The sequence below is a fragment of the Motacilla alba genome, chromosome 20 (assembly GCF_015832195.1).
Source record: "Motacilla alba alba isolate MOTALB_02 chromosome 20, Motacilla_alba_V1.0_pri, whole genome shotgun sequence".
Lineage (NCBI taxonomy): Eukaryota > Metazoa > Chordata > Aves > Passeriformes > Motacillidae > Motacilla > Motacilla alba.
Window position 1 is genome coordinate 6,396,039 of NC_052035.1, and position 18,603 is coordinate 6,414,641.

The 18,603-nt window shown below is 47.7% G+C and overlaps 1 protein-coding gene across 1 annotated transcript in view; it reads left to right on the forward strand.

The window, feature by feature from the left end:
• The first annotated feature begins 6,599 nt into the window (after positions 1–6,599).
• Positions 6,600–18,603, forward strand: part of RIMS4 (regulating synaptic membrane exocytosis 4) — a 56,611-nt gene continuing 44,607 nt past the window's right edge. Inside the window, exon 1 of the mRNA XM_038158978.1 lies at positions 6,600–6,942. Coding sequence (XP_038014906.1) covers positions 6,846–6,942 — 97 coding nt within the window. The 5' untranslated portion in view covers positions 6,600–6,845. The remainder of the gene's footprint in view (positions 6,943–18,603) is intronic.

Genomic DNA, 18,603 nt, shown 5'->3' on the forward strand with positions numbered 1-18,603 from the left:
GGCTTTGGAAAAGGATTTGCATGGACAGACAGGCCATGGAGAGATGGCTTCAAACAGCCAGAGGGCAGGATTAGACTAGACTTTAGGAAGAAAGTCTTACCTATGAGAGGGGTGACGCTCTGGCACAGGCTCCCCAAAGAAGCTGTGGCTGCCCCACCCCTGGAAATGTCCAAGGCCTGGTTGGAGGGGGCCCTGAGCAGCCTGGTCAAGTGGAAGTTGTCCCTGCCCACAGCAGGGGCTGGAACAAGATAGCCTTCAGGCTGCCTCCCCACCCAAACTATTCTGTAATTTCATAAAACCCAAACAAAACCAGCTCCAGGAGCACCTTGGGCACAGAGCTCATGTGCCCCCATTTGCTGGGTTTCTCCCAGTGAAGGTCTGAGCTGGTTTAGTGCTGGAGGGACTGTCCAGGGCATGGGCAGATCCCTGCTATGGAATGCTTCCCAGGGTGCCTGGGAGGTGTTCAGCTCTGAGGGCTTCTGAGTGCCAGGTGTGGCAGTAGCTCACGAATGCAGTCTCAGCTAAAAAGCTAAATTCACCAACTCAGAATACCAGAAAGATGAAATGTCTGTGACGTTACAATTCTATTTTCTGTATTCCTTCCAAGAAATGCTGCACAGGTAGTAGAACTTCCCAGTCTTGGCACTGAACATTGTTGCTACAACAGTATTTAAATATTTCCTCTCCTTTCCTCTGTGCCTGTGTGAGTGCACAGGGGAATCAGATAGAGACACAGCCCTTTGAATGTCAGTGAGAGAAGCAAGCCTGAGTCTCTCCAAGCCTGGCCTGGGATGGCTGCCATTCTATTAATATGTAATTTGGCTGGGTAGTTCTGAGCCATCCTAATTTTCCAGCCATGATTACTTTGCTTGGTTATCATTCATACATTTCTATGTGCTAGTTTGCTTGGAGGGAAGAGACTGGACATTTAGAGTGGATGAGTCTATATTTTTGGAATTGGAGCTAAATTACCCACCAGTTGAAGCATCATTGTGTTTTACAATAATTGCTGATTAAAATCCAAATGCACTAAATTCCACCTGTCATTCCCAGCATTGCCTCTGTTGTGACAATGCCAACACCATGAGCTGATATGAATGAAAGGACTGAAGGAAATGGTTTGTCTGCAGAATTCCATCCTTTCATTCTGCCACGATCTGCCAAACTCCTCTCCCAAACCCTTGGGAAATTTGCCACAAAATGTCTGCTCTGTTGGATGCTTCCTAGAATGAAACCCCCGTGGTTCAGGTTTCCAAAGCAGCCTCTGTGTTTTTACAGCCATGCAGGACAGACGCCCACCTGCCTGAGCTGCACCCCTCTCTCATGTGTGGTCAGTCAGCCAGGTGCTCTAAAACACTGATGCTCATGACTCTTGATGGAGTTTCCAGACGGGCTTCTCCCTTTTTGGAGGAGCTAGATGGGCTGTTTGTGTATGAGCTCCTACTTAGTGTCTCCTTTTCTCCCAGCCACAGGATGTGCCCAAGTCCATTTCTTCAGATCTCTTGAACTTGCCTCTGGCTGCGAAATTTTTCTGGACTGGCTAAACTCCCCAGTCCTTTCCTTCTCCTCTTGTGCCTCCCACACTTCTGCATTTTCGGCCTCCTTCTTGCTTTTGATCTTCCATTCTCTTTTTCCCAGATCTCAGGCTTTTCCTCACTGTGCCTAGCCATTTCCCAGCCTGGAGAGCCGGGGAATAGCACAGCCCCCAGGGAGAGGGTTTGTTTATTATAAATCAGGGAAGTGGATAAGCAAGTACTTGCTCTTAACAGCATTTTCTACATGCAGGTGCTTCCTCTTCCCTTTCACATGAGTGAATATTGCGACAGACAATGTGTCTACAAATCACCACTACCCTGCACTTCATCAGTCTGGGTCTGCATTTTAGTCATCAGAAGAGAATCAGCCTGATTTAACATCCTTTTACTCATCCTGGTTGGCTGAACCAAAAAAAGCCAGACCCAAACCCAGCATTGAGAAGGAGACAGTGAAGCAGAAGATGGTCTGCTGAGTTATACCCCATGGGAGTCTCCAGCCCATCCAAACTCCTGCTGTCAGGGTTGGAAGCCACTGAATGGGCTGAACCCATGCTGTTTTAGAAGACACCAACAGTAAAAACAGAGTAGAGCACGTGCTGTGAAGCCTTGAGTTCTCTTGACTCAGGAAAACCCTGGCTAGACAAATGTGAGAAGCAGCAGGGCTAGCAAGGGACCCAGGCTGACGGCTCAGCCTCTCATTACTCATCCTCTGGGCTCTGTCTCACTAGTCATTTAGCACCTTTGTGGGCTTGTTTTTGATAGCTAGAGAGGGCGTGAGAGAGATGTGACTAAAACAACAGGATCTCTGCTTTTAGATGGGGTGTCAGGTTTAAGTAAGTGCAGAGCATTGTGAAAGGCTCCACACAGGTAACAGCCTGGCTGCTCTTTAGGGCATTATGTGGTTCAGCTGTGCACAAACCAGAGCACTCCTGGCTTGCCTGGATCCCAGCCAACAAAGGATGTTGTAAAAACCTGTCTGGCTTATAATTTAATTTTGCTAAGGTTACAACATTGCTTCTATTAGTGAAAAGCAGAAGGTAGTTTTGAGATTATGGCAGGAAATCTACAGTCAGTTCCTAGCTCCAACAGAGACTCTCCTTATACAGTGTTGGGCAAGCCAACCAAAACTCACATGCTTTGTACCCTGAACTTGAATGAAAAAAATTATACTTCCTTCTGTTCTTTGTCTTGGCTTCTTGGACAGTGAGCACTTGGGGAAGAGAAAGGCTTTCACTCTGTATGTATACTGTGCCTGGTTCTTTGAGCCATCAGCCTGCAGTATTCCCTCTGCACACATAGCAAGAAAGAATAAATAATTTAAAATATGTATTGTATGTCAGTGTACAACAAACAAGCCCGGTGCAGCTGTGGTGGTGTTGTGTTGGGTGCCTGAGCCAGCACCTCTGAGCATCACCCTGCACTGATGCCATGCCATGGCACCACAGGCCCTTCTCTGGTGTTTAGTCCCAGGTTCTGGGTATCCATGTTCAGCACATCCCACCTCCTGCCCCCCGGCCTGCCCAGAAGGGCCAAGAGGAGCTTCTAAGTGGAATCAAGTAGAGCCCTGAAGAGCAGGGATGGTCAAGTCTGTATTTGTTTTTGGGTGCTGGAGAACATTGTGTGCTGCCAACCATGAGCTGCCTGGCTCCAGCATCAGCTTTGCTCAGGGCAGGGAAGGGGTAGCACGAGACAGGGAGGAGCCCAACCCTCCTCACCCTTAGGAATGCTGTATTTACTCTGAGCAGATTTATGCACGAGATGTGTTTCCACTAGCAGGGCTTGTTTCTGTGCTGCATTTGAGCTCCCAGCATGCGGACTATTTTTTGAGCAAGCAGTGGGCAGAGAGAGCAGAAAGAGCAAACATACACAAATCAGAGAGTTTGGTTTTATTTCCAAACAGGCATACACAGAACCATAGGGAGTACAAGAGAGAGAGAGAGCAGCATATCCTCTTGCTCCAGTATAAAAATGAACTTCCTAGGCTGACCCAGACACCTAAGAGTAAAGGCAAAAATATAAGCTACGTGACTAGTGGGAAGAGAAAGAGCCAGCAGGAAAAATCTATCAGAGCTTTCCATGGTTCAATCAGTCAGAGCCTGCTTCACTGGGGAAACAATCAATTAACCACTTCCACTAGGGCAGCCACAGACGTGCTCTTCTGGAGGTAGTAAATCTTTGAGTTCATTTGTTCTCGCCTGCACTCTCAGCTTATTTACAACGTAACAGGAATCTTCCTCCCTGTTTATCCTCACTTCTGCAAGTCCCTCCCAAGGATCTTTCTGTCCATGTCGATCAATGAAGAAGAACTCTTAGAGATCAACAATTTCCAGCTTCATTGCAAATCCCTATTTCCCTTCAACAGGCAGCCAAACCAAACAGTTTCCTCCAGGCATCCGGAGGGCATTACGCCTTTAACTGTCCGTCCCATTTCCAGCTGTCAATGCATTTTGGCTCACTTTGAGGCAGATGGTTTTGGTTTAGGATGTTTTGGCCCAGCCAATAATAAAAAAGCCCTGCAGGACACATTTTTGCCCTGGCCCTGAGGAGCAAAAATGCAGCAGTCAAATGAGAAGCAGATGACACCAAAGCTAAGGGATGATGTTTAGAGCACTCAGCCCAAGCCACTCTGTGGCAGATGGGAGCACGGAAGGGCTCAAGCATGGCTGTCCCACAGATATAGTAAAGAGGGAGGTGGAAGACAGCCTGGAAAAAATGCACAAAAGGAGCATTTAGAGAGTGTGACCAAGTGGTGCTGAGTTGTGCAGGTGCAAGGGGTTCAGACTGTGTCTCTGGAGGAAGCTGGCAGATGGATGAGCAAGGAGAAAGGGGCACTGAGGTGGGTGGGGATGATGATGGTCCTCCTCAGCCCTCAAAAGGAGGTCTGAAAGCACTAAAAGCAGAAGGGTCTTCAGTCCTAGTATGCTGGTGAAGAAAACAGAGGGGTGGAGATAGAGATTCACTCTCCAGGCCTGTGTCTGCCAACACTGTGCTTCCAAGATGTAGTGAAACGAGCAATTTAGATGGACACAGCATAAAGCTGAGATTAAACTTCTATTCCCCATTTAAAATTTTTATTACAGTCTTTAAATGAAAAAAAAAAAAACCCAAACCCAGTTGTCAGCACTTTTAGGTAACTTCTGTGCCTGGCAACCTGGAAGCAAATTTTGATTCACAGATGCCTCTTGCTCCTCTGATCAAATGTGCTGGCAGGACTGGTAGACAGGAGCTGTCTTAACAGTTTTAATGCACCTAAATTTGTGCCTGTAGCTGCTGTTAATGCCTTGATTGGTGCTATTGAAATATCTTCTTAAATATATGGTAATACATTCCTCACTGATTCCTTTGCCTTTCAAAACTCAGACCTGGAGATATCATTGTCTGTAATAAGTTCATTCTGTTCCTTCTGCTTTTACTGCCTGCCTAGCCTAGCTTTGATGAAGTAATTCATATAACTCACTAACTCCAGAGCAAGTTTTGATTAGTTTTTGAATTAAATAACATATTTTCTTTTAGGAAGTCCTACAAACTCATCTTAGCATCTGATATTCATATGACCTCTGCCATTCTGGATGCATCACCAGTAATGAAGAAACTGGATATCAGGGCTGAGTGCACTGATACCCAAAAACCTTCATTTTGGCCTCACATTTACCCTCTCTGTCAGGAGCTACATTTAACCTCCAAGCCTGGGGGCTTCTAGCTCTTGCCTGGGCTGTAGGTGAGTGGCTCAGACCTGTTCCTGAACTGATGTTTGGCTTTCCATGGATGACTTTGGAGCTGGTGTGTTGACAGGAGCCACCTCCTGCTCTTCCTCCCATGACAGGGAACTGTGCCTGGCCATAGGCTTGTCCCTGTCCTGTGCAGAGGCTGCTCCTGGCACCCCTTCCCTGGGAGCAGCCCTGCTCCTGCTGCTTTTTGGCACTGGCAGCCACAAATGCAATACAGCTCTGGTAGGACTTGAAGTAGACAGAAAACTTTCAAGGGATTGATGTATTAACTGTTTGAGAATGGGGAATACAGGCTGTTTGGCCACAGTTTTCCTAAGGGAGATATTGGACTCTTAATATGCATTTTTGGATTAGTACAAGCAGACCTGTCATTTCAGTGGGACGACTTTTAGTTATCAGGATGGGGGGACAGACCAAGCACAAGGAACATCTTCCTTTGTTCCCTGAGGGAACAGCAACCTTTCTGCACAGACCACGTCACTAGTGCAAAACACTCTGTCTGATACCATCCCAGGGTTTTGTTGCACTGAATAAATACGGCTATACTGCGTTTCCTTCCCCAAGGCAGGACTGGGAGATGCTGCGATGTCTCTGCCATAGGCAGCACCTGTGGACAGCTGGCAGTCTTAAGCCACTAATTCTCCATAAAGCCTGTCGGAAAAAAATGAGACTTGGGGCAGAATCTAAAATTTGGTCATTGCACAGAGCGCAGCAGCTCCTATCCCACGGTGTGCTGCAGAATGGGCTAAATGCTGAGCCACAACAGGCACCAGCCTTCCTACTTAATGTAACACACCAAGGAAAACCTCCCGGTTTGGGTGCTTTCTGCCTGGGAGCTTGTATACATTCAATAGTGGCTTTTACATTTTGGAAAGGGGGTTTTTGTGTGTCTAAAGAGAGATACGTGGGAGAAGGTTGGGAGCCGGGCTGCTCCTCCATTCACACCGGGGTCACTTATATCCCCTCTCTTTCGGAAGAAACCTTCAAGGTTCTACTCCTGAAAGCTTCAAGGTTGTTCTCTACCGTTGCACTCTGAGATCAAAGCCAGGACCACGCTCTTCCTCCTGCATCTCCTCCTCTGTCTATTTCACTTTCTCAGATCAATTCACAAGCAAACCTACACCTGCCTTATCCCTGTGCTCGGTGTGCCAAGCATCTCTTCCGGCCCGGGGAAGGCGATCACGCAGCGGGGTCTCGGGCGGGCCGGGCTCGGGGCCGGGCGGGGAAGGCGCAGCGCGGAGCCGGGCCCGCCGGGGCCGGGGGGAGCGCGGAGCCGCCGGGGCCGGCCCGTTCCGCCCCCGGGCCGCGATTGGCGGCGCCGCGGCGGCGGGGCGGGCGCAGGCCCGGGCGGCAGCAGGTGGCTGCGCTCCGCTCCGCGCCGCTCCGCGCTGCCGCCTGCCTCGCCCGCTTCGCCTCGCCTCGCCTCGCCTCTCTTCTCCTCTCCCCGCCGCCTCAGCGCGGCCCCGCCGCCGCCAAGACGCCGCGGGCCGTGCTCCGAGTGAAGAATGGGGCGGCCAAGCTCGCCAAGCCGCCCGCGGCCGCGGGCGAGACCCCCGGCGGCGCCCCCGGACCCGGGCTCTTCATGGAGCGGTCGCAGAGCCGCCTCAGCCTGTCCGCCTCCTTCGAGGCCCTGGCCATCTACTTCCCCTGCATGAACAGCTTCGACGAGGAGGACGCGGGTACGGGGGGTCGGGGAGCGCCGGGGGCGGCGGTTCCCGGGGCCGGGTGTCTGTCCGTCCGCCCTGGGCGGTGTGGGCAGGCGAGGGTGGGCGTGCGGCGTGTCAGCGCCATCCCGGCCCCGCCGGGGCTCTGGGGCGGGCGGTTCATCCCGACGGGCTGGGGGCTGGGGGCTGCTGGGTGCGTGTGCCTGTGGAGGTTAAAACTGGGATCGTGCTCCAGCGGTGAAACGCGCTCCGGCTGCCAATCGATAGGAAACACGGGTTATTTGCAAATGGAGCGGCTCACGCTCCATCCTCCTCTGTGAGAATGAAGGGCAGAGCTCAGGGAGCAGGCGTCCATTCTGCCGGATGGAGTGTCCACTCTGATTTATACACCATCAACTCTCGGGCTGATTGCTCCCAGGGGTTGTTAGCGCCGTACACCATGCTGCTTTTGGAGAGGGGAATAATGGGATTCCGTTTAAATGAGGGCAGAGTAAATCCCAAAATAAAAGCCCTTCAGAATGGATGATTTTTTTGCTGGCATCAGAAAGACCTTTCTGGCCTCAGACAGTTGGCGGCAGTCATAAAATGAGACCAAGCTTAAAAAACGAAGGGCACTGGTAGGGAAAAGTAGGAAAGGCATTGTGTTGAAGGGGCGAGGAAGGGTGGTGGGTGCTGGGGAAGGTGCTGGGAGTAGAGGGCAGCACAGCCGCTGCGTGGGTAGGGAGGGATGGAGGGCGGGCGCGGGAGTGGATGGAGAGCGGTCGGAGAGCCCTCTGTCCATTCCCGGTGGTTCCCTGGTAATTGAGGGGTGTTTTTCCCAGTGCACACTGCACCAGAGACTGAACCTGTGAGTCTTGTGAGTGGCAAATAAAAAAAGTTGGTAACTAAGGCGTATTTTAACACTGACTGTCATGGTTGCATCCCTCAAAATGCCGGCATGCTCCTTTGTCTAGTGGCTCATCCCAAGATGTGCAGATGCCAGCAGGAATACATCAGCCCGCCAGCTGCTACACCTGTAACGATGTTGTTTTTAAAGGAGTTGACGTAAGAATCAATTCATCATCTGTGTGATTAACCTAGACTTGTCATCAGCATCATGCAGGGGTGGCAGGCAGAGGATTGTCTCCTCCAACAGATGCAGTTTTTAAAATTTTTATCTAAAAATTTTGCTGATGATTTCTTTGCGCTTCAGATTTGGCTCGAATGCCGAGGAGCGTACAAGACAATAACGGGAGCTTTGGGAAGTCCCAGCGCTGTTGCTTCAGGAATGATTGATAGTGAGACATGCTCAAGTATGAGAACCCAACACAATGCCTGGGACAGCATTTCATTCCCTGGTGTCCATCCCCTCCTGCCCTGAGCAAGGTGATAGTTTAGGTGAATGCTTCCTCTTCCAGCACTTAAAAAAAATGCTTTTGTGATGAATTGTGTTTGTTCACACTTAGTGAATGTTCATGCATGAATGTTAATAAGCTGCTCTTAATACAACACAAGTACTTGTCTCTGAATTAAATAAATCTCCAATTAAGACCTCATCCTCCAGCAGCTTATGAGCAGGTCTTGCCTGTGTGAGTTGTCTCGTTAGTGAAGCTGCTCAGGGTGGATTCAGTGCGATGGGGATGTTGCAGTGTTGCTCCTGTATTTTGTGCCTGTGAGTGTGTGTTCAGACATGTATGAGCAACCAGCCAGGAGGAACGTGTGCTGCTTTTTATTTTTGGTGTTAAAGCTACAAGTGTATAATTTTCTCAAGCGAATAGATTACATGAAAGAGAAATTATAAGAGAAATGCTGAAATTGTGCCACATAAGATTCTATATTATTCATACCCATGAACGCTTCTGAAATAGTGAGAGATTCTGACCAGTTTGGGTTGCAGCATGATTTCTGTCAAAAAAATAGATCTCGATAGCTCATTCAGGGAGATGAATACTGCACTTGGCAAGATGTTCTCTATAGGAGGAGGCAGAAAAAAAATGAAATTGATCCCAGGGGCATTGACAAAGTAAACAATCCTATTTCAAACAGACACATCATCCATTTTGTCTGAAGCTGAGAACCACATCTTTAAGAGAATAGCTGTCCTACAGAAAAGGGAGAAGATCTGATAAATGGCCAAGCTTAAGGGAAATGTGATGTTTTCCTCTGAAAGGGGAAAACAGCCTAATGATTGTTTAAATCTACAAGCAAGAAAAATTTTTGAGGTGTTTCATTTAAGTTGCTATGGGTGGGTTATATCAAAGGAGCTGAAAAGGAAATTTACAGATGTGCTGAGAGCCGTGGCCTCATTTGGGCAGTGGTAACAATACCTCTGGCTTCCAGTGTTTCAGTCTGGAAAAATGACTCTGCTTCTGCAAAATACAGAATATACTTTAACTTATACAATATTTCCTTTTCTGCCATGGCTCTTGTGTTCTTCTTTGCTGTCTACCTTGTGGACATAAGGTGAGAAGATTCTCCTCATCTTGCACAATTCCTTTGCCTGGTAGACCTGCAGTGTGTCTGGATGGAGTTCTGAGCAGTGAACTGGGTGCAGATGATCTCTTCATGTGCAGAAGCAGGCAGCCAGTGGAGGCAGGAAAGCAACAGGGCTTGGAGCAAGAGACAGCATCACATTTGAGTGCTCCCAGAGCACGAGGGTGATGGAGTTTCAGATATTTCATGTCCATGTGTCTCTCCGAAGAGGCAGATGTAGACTTCAGAGTTCCAGTACCCTTTTTCTTCCTCAGCTGCATCTACAAAAGAAGATGCTCTGAGCAAATGCGGAGCTTTTTTGGCCAGGAAGTTGCAATGGGGCTTTGAAATAGCCAAAAAGCACTCAGCAGATCAAGGACTCGGGGTTAATAACTCTTTTGATCTCAGCATGGTAATGTTGCTGGCCTTCCTGCTGGCTGAGTGCCACTGTCTTTGCTCCACTGAGGTCCCCAGCAATGTCAGTGAAGTTTAAGGATTTTTAAACTGCAGTTATTATCAGAATAATTGTTGGTTTAACTTATGCAAATGTCTATCCTACATTTCAGTTATGGAGCAGTAGAGTAAGAAGAGGTAAAAGTCAGTCATGCACTTTTTGTGGGCACATTTCTAGAATGCCTGTTTCTGACACAAATCTTGCGAACACAACTCTGAGCTGTTCTGAGGATCTGCCATACGTTTGGTCTTGGCTGGAACCAGCTGTTTGGAATGCTGATACTCCTGTGGGAACATGTCAGAAGGAGCCAAACTGCTGAGGACTGAACTGCCAAGTGGCAAGTGTAGGTTGATAACAGGATCCATGATGACGGTAGGCACGTGCCTTTTGGGCAGCTTGTGGTGCACCTAGGTGCAGCTCATCGTGAAAGCTGAGGGAATGGGGTGTATGAAATCCCTCTTTGACTGATGGTGGCCTTAGCACAGCCCTCTCTAGTTCAGGGTGAAGGTCATCCTTAAGGCTAATGGTGTGGAGGAGAACCATCTTGCTCCTTGTGTGGGGCATGAAGTTTGGAAATGTGGCTAAAGCAGAGCAGAAAGTAAGGATTTTGTAGAGAGTACCAACAACTGACCTAAAGCTGCACATGCAGAACAAGCAGAACAAAGCTTTGAGCAGGAGAGAGGAGGTGGTTTGAGTAGCTGGGACAGTTGATGTGGCAGTGCTGGGAGTTGGGAAGTCAGAAGCAGTGCTCAGCTCTGGAGGGGTGAGAGCTTCCAGACCAGGACCCCGTGTACTACAGAGGACAACAACTACACCTAAAGAAAGACACGTAGGTAAATGCAAAAAACCACTGGGAGGGATGGGATTTCCTTTCCTGTGCCTAAACTGCAGGACCCAGAGGCATTTGTTGGGTCTGGGTGTGTGCTCCAGCTGTGCTGTGGCCCAAGTGGGTGAGACACTGCAGTGCGCCAGCTCCTTTCACCCTACACCCTGGTTTTCTTGGGAAGGACACCTGCTTGCACTGGCAGAAGACATCTGTAGCATGCCCTGACAGGGATGCAGATTTGGATGTGTGGAATTATAGCCATGGGTCACACTGCACATGCAGCTACCCTGGAATCCAGATCCAGCTTGAGCATTTACACCAGGTTCCTTACATGCACAAGTGTGAAGAGCAGGGCTGCTCTGGTCAGGAAGCAGGGGAAGGTACAGAGCAGCTCTGAGGGACTGGTAAGTGTCCCCTCCCTGGGCAGGACCTCAGCACAGGGACTGTCCAGCTTGGCAGACCCCCGTCCTTGCTGCAAGACAGGAGAATCAAATCATGTCTCAGCCAGCTGGAACCAAGTGTCTGGCAGAGAGAAAATGGTTTCCAAAGTCAAAATGTCTCCTAGATACTGACAGTAAGCCTTCCTTGTGTCAGCTGCTCATTCAGAAAAGAGTTGAATTAGAGATAAAATTCATCCCAGGCTGCTGCTTTCGCACATTATAAAGTACTGGCAGAGGCACTGTGTTACGATCAATTGCTTTGAAGAGAAACTATGTGAAATACTAATTTAATGGATTGATAAAAACCATTTAAACTTTTGGGCTATAAGAAGGGGCTGTGGACATTTAGGTTAGTTTAGGATATTCTTTTGTTTGGGTTTTGTGCATTGAAATTCCTCATAATTTTAAACGTCGACCTTCTCTATAATTTCAAACATTAAGTGTTACAAAGCTATTAAATAGAGAGAGTCCCCATGTGTGTTTTCATGTTGCCATGGATATATCACAGTTGCAGCACTGTATTGGGGTACATATGGTTTAAAAGAAAATTATGATTCAAGACTTAACTAGTCCATTTTTTACTTTTTTTTTTTTTTTAATATAGCCCAAGTGCGTTAAGTCCTTTTTGTGCTTACTTTGGTTTTGCTTCATCTAGAGTTAATTTTTGAAGCTCTGGAAGCCTCTAACCAGTTTTATTAGTTGTTTGTAAGGTAGGTAGCCATGCTCATGTGGCAGACATACAGGGAACAGGAGAAATTATTCATCCATCTGGAATGTTAGCTATTTTCTTAATCAGTCTTCTATAAATTAATGGATAGTTTATCCCTGCAAAGATGGCCCCTAGAGCTCACCTGGTCATACATTGCCCCAGGGGTGCCAGCTCTCTTGGTTGGTGCAGGTGGCAGTAAAATTCAGGGCTTTTCCCTCTTCTTGCACAGTAAGGAGTGTATCTTTGGCCGTAGGTTATCCTAGTGGTTGTAAGAAATGCCTCTCTCCCTTCTGGGCACATTCTAGCTCTAGGTAAACATGTTTGTTTCATAAATGGATTAAGTTGAAATAAAAAAAATGAGAACAGTTCTGAAGGAGCTGCTGTCAAATCAGTCTTCCATCAGAGGCAAGTGTATGAAAGGGACCAGCAGCCTGGAAGAAGAGGCTGTGGATAAGACCTGCAGAGGCTGGTGATCCCAGACCCGGTTGTGAGTTAATCCCGATCCTAAATACAGCGACTGATTCTTACACTGTGGGTGCACCTGGCCAGGCAGAGCTGAGCAATCCTTGCTGTCCCTTACCTGCCCTGTGCACTGGAGCAGCTTTCTGCTCTCGGGCCCTGCTGTGTGATCAGGGGACTGCAGGTACAGACAACAGGTTTTGTCTTTAGTGGCCATGGGAGACTGAGAATGAGTCAGCACGAGGAGCAAGCGATTCGAAACCTTGTCCTTGTTTGCGTTGCTCTTGGTGGTGTGGCTGCACGTGAGAGCCGTGGTCCTGGGCCAAGTTCACGCTGTGCCTGTAGAAAGGCAAAGCAAAATGTCAGCGTCAGTCCCAGGGCGCTCGTGGTCCGTGGCAGAACCCGGCAGATGGGGACGGTGGGACAGATGGGCGAGCACGGGGAAGAGTGACGTGGCATCGGTCACCGCTCAGCGTGCCAGGCCGCCTTCCTGGGCCACCAGCTGCTTCCCACTCCTGTCTGCCATGGGGCATCCTGCAGAGCCCTCCAGCACCCCCCAGCCAGCAGCATCCGCCTGTGCCGTGCTGGGAATTGTTAGAAACGCTGATCTAAGGTGGGAGGAAGGGCGGTAGCTGCTAGCCCAGGGATCTCAAGCACTGTGCCACAAAGTGCTGCATGGAAGTTTCCTTGGTGCTCATCTGGGTGTGGGTTTACAGGGGAGAGGGATGTGGATGGGGTCGTGGGCCATTATGGTGGCTCTGTGCTGTCCCTTGAGCTTTTGCAGCACACGCTTGCAGCCATGGAGAGCACAGTGTTGTGTCTCCTTCCCTGGAAGGTGGCCTGATGTACTTCCAGCTATTCAGAGGATGATGCCGAGTTCCAGCCGTGTGTGCAGGAGTTGTTGAGGGTGGGTTAGGTGTGACCTCTGCCAGCCACAGGGAAAGGATGTATCTTTCTCTTATTCTGCTGTCAGCTGGTTTCCAAGTAGAAGAATCTGTCCCTGGAAAGCTTTCTATCTAGGAGACACTGTTTTTTTTACTGCTTCTATTTCATGTGCAGTTAATTCTAATGCAACATTTATTAATTCAAAAGCACTCTGTTCTCCAGGCAAAAAAAAAAATTATCTTTGCTCTGTCAGATTCTTGCATCAGGACAAGTTGTGAAACGCTGTAACTACTTTGCTTCAACATTCCTGTTTGACAGAACGTCTGGATCTGCTTTGTGTAGGGAAGAATTAAGTTTGATTGGAGTAGTTGTCTTGAGGAATAATTTATCTGTGCAATTGTTTTCTGAAGCACTATTTACTTATATTTGAATGCCTTTGGTTAGATTAGAAATGTGAACAATTTAATTTAGGAAATGGTCTGTAAGTCATTGATGGTTTTGGTGGGGCAGTGAGACCTGACTCACTCAAGACTCTCAGCCCTGCTGTCTCCTCCTCTCTCCCACAGACATCTGTTGACAAGCACCATTAGCATATTTGAATAAGGATTTCTGCTCCTCTGCGGAAGTGTTGAACACATTTTGACTGTCCTATCTATCCAAATGATGTTCCCTTGGGGTTTGGTTTTATTTTCTGGGAGGATGCTAAACTGTATGGCAACACATGTCACGACTGGGGTTCTGCAACACAGTGATCCATCAGTTGTGCCATTGCTTAAGTCGTCTGCTGATGACACACAAATTAGGCACTCTCTGCTGTCTGTCAAACCATGCCTTGAAATCTGCATTTAAGTTTTATCTTTGGCTTTGCTTTTGCAAAACAGCACGCTTGTGAAGGCTGAGTAGCCCTGATACAGCCTCACCACTCAGGGGTGCAGCAAGCTCTGTACCCCTATCCTACTTTTTAGTCAGATCCAGCCACAGTTAAATCACTGAGATGGATAATGTTCTACCTTCGTGCCATCAGGGTGTTCTATCAGCTTTGTCCAAAACACAGAGCACTCATACAGCCTTGCAGAAACCAGTAAAATGTCTGAGTACTCAACAATTTGGAGAGTACACCGTGTACAGAGGTAAATGACACATTTTTCTCAAAGCTGTTTTATGACTAAGTGGAACTTAAGCTATTGTCTGTGTTCTTATTCTTGCAAATGTAGAAGTGGAGGGGTCACTTATATCTGTTCCCCAAGTAGCTAATCTGCTCCTAATCAGAAGGATAGTTTACCCTAAAATTTAGTTTAAATCTGAATAGAAATAACGAATTGCTATTGCATTGCTCCAAGCAACATGGCAAGCAATTGATCACTGCTCTTTAAAGCAACTCTTCACATCACAAAACTGTTCCTTCTTGTGCCAGTAATTCCAGGCCAGGAAATGGCTGTAATGACAGCCAGTGCTGCCTGGCATCCCTCTCCCTCCTTTTGCTGTTTGGACCAAAGAAACCTGATGGATGGTTTTCTTTTTGTCAGGTGTTTTGTTTTTTGTTGATCTTTTTTTGTTATTGTTGGTGGGGTTTTTTTTGTTTGTTTTTTTGGTTTTTTTTTTTTGCATAAAGCAGTTTTCCAAATGTCCTATTTGCCTTCTTGCTGGATTTGGAATTGTGCAAGAAGAGCAGTGAGGACAGTACCCTGGTTGCTGTCTGGCCCCTTGCAGTGAGGAGTATCTGTTTCCCACACTTTGTATGCAGTATTCCTGTAAATACACACTCTTGCTCCTGGCTAACACTCAGGGTATGATCCGTGCTATTTTCCAGATCATTCCCAGCATGAGTGCTGTTGGCTACTCATTCCCTTTCTGGCATTTGTATGTTAATTTTTTCAGTGCTCTGAAATGACTGGTTTTTACATGTGCCTTTAGTGATTTTCTTTGTGTTGATTTGGAGGGTTGAGCTATTTTATCCCATGGGTATTGGTCTGAATTCAGTATCTGTTGTTTAGTGAGACCCGTGCTTATGGGATATTTGTGGGATTGGGAGGTGGGGTTAATGTCTGTAATGAGATGCTTTATCCCTGGGCTCCAGGAATGCAGCAATGTTTGTGGATGAATTTGGGAGCTGGAGGATCCGTGGGTGAAATTCAGCCTCCTTTGCTTTTGGAGTGGCCTGTTTTGTCAGGCACCTTCTCATCACTTCATTCTGTGATGCTCAGGTCAAGGGACTGCCAGGCTGTCATTCACAGTTAGCAGCTGGAATGAGGATAATAGTGGTTCTTACTGTGCCTCACATTGGTGACATCTCATTGGAGAGGTTACAGTGTCTCTGCCCAAGGTGTGCGTGGTTGTGTCCCTCTCTGGAGCTGACCATCCTCTGAGGAGCAGCAGCTCAGCTGTTGGTGGGCTCAGACTTGCAGAATGACCCACCTTAGCAAGGAAGCAGCAGTGTCACCAAGGGACAGGAGTGTGGGGACAGGCTCAGCTCCCTGGGCAATATGGATGAGGCTGACATTTCCCAGTGGTGACAGTTTCCCAGTGGTGTGGGACTTTTGCCAGCTGCCCACCAGCAGTATGCATATTTACAGTTAGCAGGGAATGTATCCTGCCACGTGGATGGAAAACATGTTAATTGTGTTGCAGCCAAGATGTCTAAGAAGATTAAGATTTTTTTTTTCCTGTTGTAAATCCAGCTCCTTGTTTGGCACTTATCAGAATCCTGGGAGGATTGTGTGGGTGGGTTTTTCTTTTTTTCTTTTATTTTTACTATTTACCTTTCTTTTCTTGTATTTTATGCATGTTATCACAGCTCCAGTGAAAAGTTAGGAAGCCTTCACTCAAGATTGTAAGGCTTTATATCCATATTTGTGTTTTAATCAGATTGTCAGAAGAAAAGAGAAGGCTTTTCCTTTCTAATGCCTGTTGGATTTCCAGCTGCTGTAGTTGATTAATTCCTGAAAGTATCATGACTACTCAGACCCGGTAACTTTCCCTGTCCCTTACGTTCAGGTTGTGCTGCTGTCCCTCTGCTGAAGCTCTGCTACCTCCTGCCCTGAGACCTCTCCAGCAGCCTGTGGGATTAGAGCAACTGCTCTGCACCAATTCTGCACAGCCCTTCCACCTTTATAGCAGCTTGAATTAAATTCACAATAAGGGTAGACAGTGCTCCAGACTAACTTCTGAAACTTGTCAATATTCTGCTTTCCCCCAGATCCCTCCAAACCAGAAGGAATTGCAAGAATTGCTGTCACAACCCACTGTTGCATTTCAATAGTGAATTTGACACGTTTGCCAAAACCCCAGGTATTTTTGTGTGGGTTGGTCGCCACACATCTGCCTTTGTGGATCACATAGTCCACGGTACATCCCCTCCAGATAGGGGATTTTTATTGTCATGTAAGTAAAGAGGAAAGGCTTAGATCACATCATCTAATATACCTTGAGATAAAACCAAGCATTCTGCCATGAGCATAGTTTCTACAAGAGTCGGTACTTGTTTTAAATATTAAATATGCGAAGTTGGGTTTTTTCAAAAATTCCTATGAGTTTTGGTCTCTGGTATTTGTTGAAAGTGAACGGGGTTTGGAGCTGTGTCTGCTTTTGGCAGTTCAGATTACCCCACCGCTCTGTAAGTGTTGGGCTGAGGCTGCTGCCCTGGTTGTGCAAAGCCAGCTGGAGCAGAGGAGCGGACCCTCCCTGGGACCCTGCAGTTCAAGGAGTTGAACTTGGATGGAGGAATGTAGCATTCACATTCTCTGAAAAAATCCCTTCGCCCAGGATTTTTCTCCTGGGAAGCTGAGAAGCCTCAGAGAAAAGGAAAACAATTCTTATTTAATTTGCTTCTCCTGTGTTGTGCTCATGTGGAATGTGTTTGGAGGTTGTTTACCCACAGGTGATGGTTTATTGGATTCTGCTGTGAGTTGTTTTGACTCTTTGGCCAATCGGGGCCCGGCTGTGTCGAGACTCTGGAAAGAGTCACAAGTTTTCATTATTAGCTTTCTAGCATTGAGTAAGTATCCTTTCTGTATTCTTTAGCATAGTATAGTATTCTTTAATATAATATAGTATCATAAAGTAATAAATTAGCCTTCAGAGCACATGGAGTCAGATTCATCATTCCTTTTTCCCTTCGTCGGGACATTCCCAGCAGATACAATAGGGGAGCATTGGAAACACTGGGGTGGAAAGCAGGGCAGGCAGCGCCGAAAGTGGGCGTGCAGGCCGGCGCTCAGCCTGGCAGACAGCGCCTGTTAAATCAGGGTGATTTATGGAGCAGTTTCTGTTAAAAGCTTCCTCGTGCACTTTAGGAAGCGGAGCTGCCAGATTGGTCAAACTCCAATGCCCAGACAGTTTGAATTGGCTGCCGGCTGCAGTAACAAGCGTGGCGAAACTCGAACAGCCGTTTCCTCCTGCCTTTGCAGGCTGCCACATCGGTGCTGCTGCTCGCCAAACAGACAGTGTCAAAATGTTACGTGGTATGAGGACATTTCCATGGCAACGTTAGCATCCCATGACACCCCTTCTCCTACTGCGGTGTCAGCGCAGGCTGGCGTCGATGTACTTTCCTCCTCCATCTGGGGCCTTGGGGAGTGCTGGGGTACGGGATCACGTGGATTTCTTCAGTTGTGGGGCTGAGGGTGGAAGAGATGCTCTCAGTGGGCTTTTGGGTGTCTTAAGTAAGGCAATGTGTTGTATTTGTGAGGTGCCCTGTGGCAGGAAGGAAATGATGAATCTGACTCCATGTTCTTAGAAGGCAAATTTATTATTTTAAGATACTGTATTATATTAAAGAATACTAAACTAAACCATACTGACGAATAGAGAAAGGATACTTACAGACGTCTAGAAGATAATAAAGAAAACATGTGACTCCTTCCAGAGTCCTGACACAGCTGGACTGTGATTGGTCATTAAGTCAGAACAATTCACATGAAACCAATGAAACAACCACCTGTTGGTGAAGAATGTCCAAACACATTCCAAAGCAGCAAAACACAGGAGAAGCAAATCAGATAATTATTGTTTTCATTTTTCTCTGAGGTTTCTCAGCTTCCCAGGAGTAAAATTATGGGCAAGGGATTTTTCCAGAAAATATGATGATGACAGCAATGATTCCTTCTTCTAGCATAGCAACGCTCTCATGATCATGGTTGGGCTCAAAAGCACCTGGATTTGCTTTCTGCTGCCCTGAGGAAGCAGCTGTCCCTCCATCAGATGGTCGCTGCAGTAGCTGTGTCCTACCTGGCATCGGAGGCAGCCACACTCCTGTCAGGCAGCTCTGAGCTCACTCAGTTTGGGCAGACACTCTGCTCTTGCTTTGGGACAGTCCTTCCAGCCCAGAGAAAGCCTGTTGCTGATGTCCCGTCTGCAGCCTGCAGCTCCCTCCTGCCCTTCCTTAGCAGGAGCCATCAGCTGCCCCGGGCACAGCTTTCTGTGGGCTGGTTTTGGACAGCTGCCTCACACCTTT